Source organism: Xyrauchen texanus, chromosome 45, assembly GCF_025860055.1.
Source record: "Xyrauchen texanus isolate HMW12.3.18 chromosome 45, RBS_HiC_50CHRs, whole genome shotgun sequence".
NCBI lineage: Eukaryota > Metazoa > Chordata > Actinopteri > Cypriniformes > Catostomidae > Xyrauchen > Xyrauchen texanus.
Window position 1 is genome coordinate 9,731,627 of NC_068320.1, and position 11,129 is coordinate 9,742,755.

The 11,129-nt window shown below is 37.2% G+C and overlaps 1 protein-coding gene across 1 annotated transcript; it reads left to right on the plus strand.

Moving 5' to 3' along the window:
* The first annotated feature begins 6,583 nt into the window (after window positions 1–6,583).
* Window positions 6,584–9,339, plus strand: LOC127637689 (40S ribosomal protein S16-like). The gene is made up of 6 exons (XM_052118898.1): window positions 6,584–6,654; window positions 6,745–6,796; window positions 7,408–7,509; window positions 8,655–8,751; window positions 8,961–9,008; window positions 9,149–9,339. The coding sequence occupies exons 2-6, from the start codon at window positions 6,749–6,751 to the stop codon at window positions 9,292–9,294; spliced, it is 441 nt and encodes a 146-aa protein (XP_051974858.1). The 5' UTR covers window positions 6,584–6,654; window positions 6,745–6,748; the 3' UTR covers window positions 9,295–9,339.
* The last annotated feature ends 1,790 nt before the right edge of the window (window positions 9,340–11,129 follow it).

The window sequence follows — 11,129 nt, forward strand, 5'->3', positions numbered from 1 at the left end:
GTCATGCCTGTCTTGTTTCTGCAAAACACCTTAGTCACTGATGAACAGTACCATTGTGCATATCTTTAAATACTGCTGATGTTCAACACCTTTCATCAGTCACTTTAATTATGCCATAAGTCATTTAGGAAATAAAAGCATTTAAGTTTGTCATTCTCTTACAGGAATTTGGACAAATTTGATGACATCATCTAAACACAAAAATATTTGTTTAATCAAATGCTCTCTATAATGAAATGCCCCTTCACCTAATAGAGCACAACAGTCTGGTTTTTGGAAGTACAAATCCAATTAATTTTTTCCATAAGAGAACTGATTATTAGCAATAACCTATAAACCTATGTAGACAGACCTCCCATAAACTCTTAGGTTGGTAATCAATGGTACTATATCTGAATCTGTTGAATTCACCAATCAGCGTTATTTCAACTTCATAAAGTTGACCCTTAAGCGTATACCTCGGGTCTTTAGTGACCCGGGACCTCATTCCACCTCCTATACCTCAGCCATTTTGGGGATTTGAACCACACCTGTAGTATTCCTTAACAATTTTCTTGTAAATAATAACACACACACACACACACACACACACACACACACACAAAAGGCCAAAATTGCAACAAAAACAAACAAACATTATAATAGCTTAAATACCAAAAGTGTATAAGGTAGTTAGAGACCCTAGGTATGTAGTAGTGTTAAGGGTTAAAAGCAGAATTCCTGGTGAAGAAATACACTACCCATAATTCAGCAGAGAAAGATCCACCAATCAGAGAATCATGGCAAATAAAGCACACCAAAAGAGCTCTGCAGCGACCGGCAACTCGCAAGACATGAATATTTTGTAAAAACAATATTCGGTTTGTTAAAATATATAGTTTTTATACTTATAATCAACAACTTTAAATCAATAATTTTTTATTTAATTATGCCATTTGTAATGCTTAATGAGATTTTAGTTCATTCCCTCGTTAATGACGTTAAGTACAGTCTTTGAGCTTTGTCTTTTTGTCCGATTTTTGCTTCAGAATTCTTTTATGAAGTATTTTATGAAATCCCTATAGAAAAAATGTATGTGAAAACATTTTAAGGAACAACAATGGCTACAAAAAATGTGCATGCACTGTTGTGCTCTAGACTACCAAATCATGGTTGCCAGGCAGACTGTGATGTAAACTAAAAGCCCTTCAATATGCCCCTCTCCAAATGCATTAGAGTACTTAAATTTGTCTATGTAATGAGAACTTAAAATGTACCTTCTAGACCTGATCTCCCAATCAATACATCACATTGTTTAATAAAACATTAATCATATAGTATCATATAGGGTCATATAGTATTTGAGTTTAACCTTATTAATATTCATAAGCTCTCCGCCACCCACTTTGTAACTTCCGACACCACTGTCCCCACCACTTTTTAAAACAAAGTGACAACTCTACACACAGAGAGCAATCCTACATTCTCTGAAAAGGTCACTAAGCCTAAATGTAATGCTGAGGCTTAACTATGAGGAAGAGTTGTCCACTTAGACAGTCTGATCACACAACAGTCTCATCTATTTAACTGAGAATCAGCATTATTGTTATTCTGCCCTGACTAGAGCCCTTATCTGACCGTAGCAGCCAAAGGTTACTCACTGACTCTTCGGATGTAGAGTGTGTTTTTCCTTTTGGTGAGTGTGGCATTGTGGGCTTATTTAGACTTTGCAGTAAATCCGATTGACTTCACTGAGAGGTGTGAGTTTAGAACACTCAGTCTCCAATCCCAAGGAAACAGGATCAGAGACCCATGTTGAATATCGGGTTTCGGGTGAAGGTTTTGTTGAGGAGCTGACCCTCGCCTTCTGACCCGCGGCATCTCACCTGCCCTGACCTGCTTAGCACACCCTCCAAGGCCACGTTCACTCATATAACAGCAATAACCCTGACCCTCTGAGATGGAGATGTGGACAAAGGGGGATTGAATCCTAAAAATAAAAACAAAAGGAATCAAACGTTTACATTTTTCTATGCTTGGATGTTGTTGGTGGTTTCCAGGCAATTGATATGTGGTTGCTAAGGTGTTCTAAGGGGTTTTAGTGTTTTCAGAGATCTTCTAAACTGAGATAACTACATCTGTGCTTTTACCATAGAAGAAATTGTAACGCTCTATGTATGTTACAACAGTAAGTCACAGTTTGCGTATAACATACAAATGAATGGGGAGAGCCGTAAACTGACACCAACTTGTCGCAAAATTGTCAGTGACATCTCTTATAAAACAACAATTTTATCTTAGTAATAATATGGTATATTCCAAAAGGATTGTTTAATGTAAAACAAGTTGAAGATTAGCGGACAGGTGGTCAATTCATTAAGTGATGAGCTGTTTCCTCACAATGGTAGTTTATAAAGCACACTGAAGCATCTCCTCCATAGACATCCATTAAAAAAAACGGCATCTTCACCTCACCAGTGTAATGGCCATAGAATGTCTATTGGACCGCTGTGTTATACCGCCTCATCATGGGTCTGATTATAGGCTGATCGTCATAGTTGCGCTGCCTCTATTGCCATGACATCATCTCAAACGTGACACAAAACAATAACATGACCGCTAGCTGTTAGCTACTAGCTCATTGTGCTGCATAAAGCAGCTGTTGCATTGTGATTTTACACAAGTGTTACAGTTAAATTGGCCTTGTTGTTACAGAAGCAAGCTTTCCAGTAGCTGATCAACTAAATAAAGTGAAGCTTTCAGAGTATAGAGTATTAGCGGGTTGATGTCCCGTGTCGAAAATCCAGTGACGCTGGTAGTGACGAGTCTCTCTGACCAATCAGTGATCAGCAAAGTTTTGACATCACATATAGTATCGGCTCGACTCGGCTCATTTGGAACCTCGACCAAGGTGGTACTAAAAAAAGTACCAGGTACCAGGTGCTATCCACAGTGGAAAACCCCCAAAAATCGAGCAGAGTCGAGTCGATTTGAACCATGCAGTGGAAAAGCCCCATAATAAGTAACTGACAGAGCAAAACTGGGAAATTACATTTTATAGAAAGTGTGAGAAAGACTTTTGAAGACTTGTAGGATCAGCAGGACTTAATTCTGTTTTAGTTCACGTCTGGTTTAAATACATCAAGAATGAGTCAATGCTGGCCTCAGTGTGCGTGACTAACTCACATGGATCAATAACTTGATCTCCCTCTCTGATTATATATAAATAATGGCCAATCTGTGAGTTTTGGCACTGTTTCTACTATAAGCATTCTATCTTTTTCCGTGTTTGTCCTTTTCCACCAAAACAAAGAAGAGACGGAACAAACCAGTAGAGATTAATAAATCATCATTGCTGTGTTCACCAATGTTCCACTGGAGATTAGTCAGGAAAACAGTGCATTTGATAGCATCTGAGATGGGGCAGTTGGAAATCAAAGCTCTGGGAAACATTTTAAAAAGTAGTTCTAAACCAAAGCTTGTATATATCCTTGTCAAAACTTCCAAAGGTAACTGATGAAATTGATATCATTATTTGGAACCAATTCAAACAGATTAAATAAGAATCCTCTAAGAATCAAATTAGACCAAAAATTCCCATTTTTCAGTTATTTTTGTTCTTCAAAATTTTGTTTAGAATATCTTAGCTACTTTACAAATTATGATAATTAAATTAACAAGCCTTCCTTAAGGATTTTTTTTACTTGTTTTAATCATAATCTAAACTTGTCAATCACAACACAGCTCCATCTTTGTTTCTAATATTTCTTATAAAACACTCGAATAATTTTAAGATTTGCACATTTCAAATTCATAAATAAATGTAATCATAGTCAATTAAGTCATCTTTTATTAATTTATTAATTACTTTTTGGTAAACATATTGTTATTGGAATTTTGTTATTAAATTGAAATGAGTACATTTTAAAAACGGCATAATGTTTTTAGGATAATTATATTCTTTTACTGTAATCAAGTAGTTCACCGTGACAATTACAAGCTTACGTCAAGTCTCATGCTTAAGGACCTGTATTATGCAAAGACAACTCAACCTCTGTATCTGTATCTGTATCATACAAGGATTATATGATTGTATGAACTTGTGAATCAGTGTTTTAGCCTACTTTAGCTCACTGGTTTAGATACTGGGAAGTGATTTAGCTAAACAAAAGGGTTTAGACTACAAATGGTGGCTGTTATGAGTGAGCTAAATAGGTCTTTGAGAGGAACTACTAAAGCAGTTTCCATCAACATGAACGATCAAACCAGACTTTACAATGGTACACTTGAGTGATCAAAAGAGGTGTTATTAGCAAGCACCTTAATGAACAAACCAGATCTATGTAGCAAGACGCATCATATGCACAAGGTTTCAAGGTATAGGATTATAGCCATGTGTTAAGGTCTGCCATGAAGTACAAAACTGAATTATGTCCTCAGACCAATAAAGATTTTACACATGAGCTCTGAAATTAAACTGGATTCACCATATTCACACTTGAAGTGCCAAAGCTGTTCTGGCACATCTGTTGAGTGTGTTATAGTCAAGGAGGGAAGACACTGGAGGAGTGTTTGAGTGCTGGATAGTGACAGGCTAGTATTAAAGTGCTTTGGCAGGAGTACTCATTATCTAATTGCAAAACAAACAGCAACGTGTCACCCAAGTGTGCTCCATTTCCCCCATAATAGACCCAACATCTGCCTGACACTGCTACTGTTCTCCTACTCCTCACACAGGGCTACACACACAGCTAAGCATAAACAGGGCAAAAGGTACCGTAAGTGAGTATGGCGTGAAATGCAAATGACACAACCCTTTTCAAAGCATCATGGCTAAAAGAGGTGTAAAGTTGAAGGGAGGAATGATGGGATGACAAAATGCATCCTGACTCTGCACCTCTGGTAATTGTGTAATTGGTGGCAGGAGAGGTAAATAAAGTGTGAAATGAGGAAGATATATTGCTACATAGGGAAGAAAGAGAGAAAAACATACATTAATGACAAGAACTGTTTTTATGATCTTTTTGCAGGAAAAAACAAAGAAGATTACCTACCAATTATAATCTTTCTTGTAAAAAAAAAAAACTTTTTCTAATTACTTAATCAAAATTTGTATTTAATACCTGCACTATTACACTACATGCATCAGAATGAAGTGCATTTCAAACTCAACTCGACATATTTTCAACAATCGGAATCTGTACATGGAACTAAACAAGGAACCTTGCTATTAAAATGGATAGGAGAAGCTCTGTCCTAACAGGGCTCGAGTTTTTTAACCATATGCAGAAATCAAGTTTACCCACATGAAACATAGCCGGAAGAGTTACACCCTTACACTCTATGGTTCTTTTTACCTCATTGAGCATTCTGCAGTGTGTGATTTGAGACATCTTGGATGGATGGCCACTTCTAGGGAGAGTACCTACAGTACTAAATCATCTCCATTTATAGACAATTTGTCTAACTTTGGACAGATCAATATCTAAACTCGTCGAGATAACTTTGTAATCCTTAACAGCTTTATGCAAAACAACAGTTCTTGATTGTAGGTCTGCTGAGACTTCTTTTTTGTGAGGCATGTTCCACATCAGCAGATGCTTCTTGTGAAAAGCAACTCAAAATGTTTGAGTGCTTTTGTAAATCAAAGTAGCTCTAACTCACACCGTTTCATTAACTGGATGCCAGGTTTGCCAACTCCTGCTTTTAATTCGCTTCTGTTGACGTTGTTAGCTTATGGGATTTACATTTTCCAACCTTCACTGTGAATGTTTGAATGACGTATTCGATATGTACAAGAACAATACTTTGTGTGTTATTCATTAAAACAAATTGTATTTGTTAATTATTGTGACTTAGATGAAGATCAAACCAGATTTTAAGACAATTATATACATAAATGCCGGTAATTCCAAAGGATGGATAGATAGCTAGATAGCTAGATAGCTAGATAGATAGATAGATAGATAGATAGATAGATAGATAGATAGATGGATAGGTTGCTTGTTTAGAAAATATATTATTTGGACCCTGCAATTAATTAATTTAAGGATATATATTTTTGTTCTCGCCCTCTTTAGGGTTATCATAAGCAAACAATGCAACCCTCAATGTAATCCTTGGTCTGAAAAAGTCCTTTGACGGTCTTCTTTCCTCATGCTGTTGATCCGAGTGGTTCTACTAACGCTCGAGATCGCCATCTAGTGGTCAGATATAAAGATTCCATTGCTGCCCTGTTGTGGATTTAGATTTTCAGCCTCTAAAACACAGGCAATATGTTTTTCAAAAAAGGCAAAAGTTACATTTAAAATGATCAGATATTATAGCAGGTATCAATGGTAAGATTTTTGGGAGTGTGATTTTTCAGTAGTCATATTCATAAAATAGCTGACAAATGCAAGAAGGGTATCTTAGATGTTTGACTGGATATATATATATTGTTGTTGTTTGTTTATATACATTTCTCAACACTGATGTTCCACACTCCATCTCAGTAAGTTGCACAATAAGTTTTTTTGCCAACTGCCACAAAACCGAAAGAAGAAGAATTCCATTGCTGCTGTCACAAATGTCGTAAAAACTATCTCGCGGATGCACTTGTTTACGACAGTGCCCCTGTCTTTGCATGTAGGAAACCCCGGTGCGGCCTCTCCGATCAGCGCTCGAGCTGAAAAGGTGCGTCCATTACCTAGCTCCCATTAACAAACGTGTTTGATGCCTTTTAAACGCTCCAGTTAAGCCACCATTTGTTTGTTGTCATTGCAGAATCATGCCAGCTAAAGGTCCCCTACAGTCTGTCCAGGTTTTCGGGCGTAAAGTGAGTATTTGAGGGCCGAATCTTTCTCATATGCGCGTGCACGGTAGTAGAGCTAGGAGGCTATGCTAACATCCATGCATTAAGATATGTTCATGGCCTTATGAAATCACATGATAGTGTAATATTATTTCCCCAGAACGGTTAGGAATCATGTACACATTTGGATGCTTGTTATCGGTAAGATTGTCGACAATGTTTTTTGAGGGAAAAAAATAAATCAAATAAATATTCTGTTTAAACCAATTGTTCAAGAAAGGCCCCAAAATAAAATTAATGACCAATAATCAAATTTAATTAAGGATAAATATAATAAAACATTACAAGTGTGATCTGATGGTAATGGCTGTTTGCTGACACGTGGGACGCTCCTCTGCATTTCATGTATTTACAGTATTGAGGAATGCTCAATAGTTAATTATATTTGTGCCCATTTTTTCGTTTTAACAGTAGATGTAGTCAAGACACTTCTGTTGTCCCGCTAGGTAACTTGGTATTTGATTATGTATGGTATAATCGTTAATTTTATCTAACAGGTCAATGATACTATGTATGCACATAGAGGAGACGAAATATTTAAATGATCGAGATGTTCTCTGTTTCTCCTTTAACAGAAAACGGCCACTGCTGTTGCCCACTGCAAGAGGGGAAATGGACTAATTAAGGTCAATGGCAGACCCCTTGAGATGATTGAGCCAGTCACTCTGCAGTACAAAGTAAGATCACACATCTTGTGTAGGGGTGTAACAGTACACAAAAATGACAGTTCAATACTACCTTGGTTTTGAACTCACGGTTCAGTATGTTTTCGGTTTGAGTCTTTTTTTATTTATTTTTATTATTATTAAAATGTGATTTACGGAAAATATGTCTCTGTCTTAAAGTCTGTCAATACTGCCGCAACCTATTAATAAAAAAAGTTAAATGTACTTCAATAAAATCTAAATATTCTCTCAAATAAATAAAAAATATAAAACATAAATATCCATTAAGGTGCAGTATTTAGAAAATGAACTGTACTTGTATTCACCGTGCAACAGTCCCAGCTTGTACTGAGATGCATTGTGTGTTCATGGTTTTTTTTTCCCACCATTTGTCTATGTTGTTTGCAGAAAGGGCAGATCTGTTGGCACTATCAATGTGTCCCACTGTGAAGTTCGTAACGGTGTGTTCTCGACAACAGAATATGGTCGCATATCCACTGCTATAAAAACACCTATGGCGTTTGTTATAGCTTTGTCCTGGCTGGAATTCTTAGCTAAAGGCTGCTTAAATGCTATGGTGTGCTGGGTTTGCGCTCCACTCCTTGAACCAGTGATGTTCACATTCGGGTGATGTCATCTCAAATGAGTGAGCAAGTTTGACGTACAGCCAGCTACATACCCAATTTCAGTTGAACAATGCCGGCAAATAGCTTTCGTCCAATCTACTTGCATTTCTCCATCGTCATTGTAGTTAACTGAGAAACCATAATGTCCCCAAACAAAAGACTTTAATGATAGTGGAGGATCTTGAAGTTCTAGTTTAACTCTGTTCGCCATAACTACTAGTGCATGCTTGGTTGGGTAGCTGAACCAACGACATCCGGTCCTTTGCGAAAGTTGCTAGGGGGGAGTTTCAAATTAAGTTCTGCACGTGCATTGGTCAAAACAAAGCTGCTTTCATTCAGTACACATGCATGCCGATCCGAAAGACCCGTACCAAAATAAATTCGTACAAATACGTGTACTTTACACCCCTAATCTTGTGTATTGATTATCTTGCTGCTGTGTTACGTGCATTTCATGAATGGGAGTAATTGTAATTTTGCTCTCTACATCAGTGTGGTATATTTGTAACTGTGTTAGTAACTGTTCTTTAGCTGCTGGAGCCTGTTCTGCTGCTGGGTAAGGAGCGCTTCGCTGGTGTTGATATCAGAGTTCGCGTCAAGGGTGGAGGACATGTTGCTCAGATTTACGGTGAGCAATGCTGACTGCTACCTCCATTTAATCTGCTTTCAACTGTTTTTCTGTAGTGTTGTTGCATGTTATTTTCACTACCTTTATACTTGTATCAATGTCTTGGTCAATACTAAGGTGTCTTATTTCCTCCGTTCTCTTTGAGAACACTACTATACGTTATACAAATGTTACTGGAGTGTTTCTATGAAGTCTTGTTCTTTATGCAGCCATCCGTCAGGCCATCTCCAAGTCCCTGGTTGCCTACTATCAGAAATGTAAGTGTGAATCTTTTGTTTTGCTAAAGACGATGATCCACTTTAACATGTCTGAAAAGTGAAGATGCTGTTGTGGTGTTTTACTGAGATCTTCATTCATTTTCATGTTCTCATATTCTGCAAATTTTCTCTCCTCTCAGTTGTGGATGAAGCCTCTAAGAAAGAGATCAAGGATATCTTGATTCAGTACGACAGGACCCTGCTGGTTGCTGATCCCCGCCGCTGCGAGTCCAAGAAGTTCGGTGGACCCGGAGCTCGTGCCCGCTACCAGAAGTCCTACCGTTAAAATCTCTCTGTATATTTTCATTCAATAAAACTGAGGGGGAAAACATTCTGTGGTGTCTACTAGTGATTTATGGTTTTATTTGTATCCGTATTTGCTCATTTATACACGCACTCATCACAGATTTCAGATTTTGCTTCTTTTTTTTTCTTTCTCATAGAAATCAGATTTCTCTCCAATCCCCACCTGTTTGAAGTGATCTCAAGCTTTCATTACAATATAGAGTACTTAAAAATAGAAATTAAAATCAGTTGTCAATTGTTTACTAAGTTGCCTCAGTTGCACATAAAAGCTGTTGCAATCCATCATTGGTCTGCAAAGTTAAGCTTGTAAATTGGACTAATTGTCTTCTCATGCTGTTGCTTGAGAAATTAATGACTTGTGTATGGGTATAACCACCACAGACATTGAGGGAGATGCGTCCCATGAAATTAGTTTAATTGCAGATTCTTTTAAGCATTATATAAACTTCCCCATCCAGAAAATATGTAGCCTTGTATAGCCTTGTTAATAGAAAGTAATTGAAGTAAACTCTGGCAGTGTGTGGTTTATCAGCGTATTTGATTTTACTGAATGAAAAAAAAATGCTTTTAAGTGTTAGGACAGGAGTTTTATACAAATGATTTGTATGTGAAATATACAGTGCAGTAATGCATTCTGGATCTTGGCTTGGCTAAAAAGTGCATTTCCAGATGCCAGTCTGCTTTTGATGGACATTGACTAATTATTTGTTTGCTGAAGGGATTGTTTAATTCAAAAATTAAAATTCTCATAATTTACTCACCCTCACGCCATCCCAGATGTGACTTTTTTCCATCTGCAGAACACATATTCAGAAGATTTTCTGAAGTATATCTCGGCTCTGTAGTTCCATGCAATGCAAGTGAATGGTGGACATAAATTTGAAGGTCCAAAAGGCAGCATAAAAGTAATCCATACAACCCGGTTGGTTAAATCCATGTCTTCAGAAGTGATGTGATGCTTTTGGGTGAGAAACAGATCAATATTTAAGTAAATTTTTACAATAGGTCTCCACTTATAAATGCAGATTATTGCAATAATCTGCATTTAAATTAATGCAAATTTGCAGATTAATATTCTTCTTGCATGTTGGGCAGGGAGAATAATATATAGGAAAAATGCAATTAAATATTAACTAAATTATAATTTAACAAAAATCACTTAAATTTAGTTTTCTACTGTATGTGTATGTGAATATATTATTATTATTTTTTTTACAATAAGGCTGTTACGTCACAGCCATACCAAGTAGACCTATAGCGGGCAATGCAGTGCGATTTATAGCAAATATCTTTGGATGCAAGGCAAAGCATTGTGCAAGCACAGCCACAAGAGGGACCCAAACCTAAATAGGCCTGTATGATGATTGTTGGTGTAAGTTTTAAACACATAATATCCCAAAAGACATAAAAATGCACATAAATCTAGCCATTTGAATGCAACTAGTCAGAATCCATCCATTAAAGAGGCACACACAGGCCAACGTGTTCTGTTAGTATCTTTTGAGTATGGTTCAGTACAGTTACTCACACAGATTGTAGGTGAGTAAATAAATATGAGCTAATGAAATAAGAGCTGGCTTGCTTTGCAGTCAGGGGCATAGACTGCGGGGGGGTTGCAACCCCCCCAAATATACGCCCTTGTTTGCTGATCTGATTCACTTATGATAAATGGCTGGTATTGATCCATTACTGGCAGTTGGATCCCCAAGTGGACGCAGATGGTGAAGACACCATGCCGTTGCATGCAGCTCTTTTCTGCTATTTGCATCCTGTTACTTTGCATTGAAGTAACCACGCCTGAAAATGCTTCTTGCA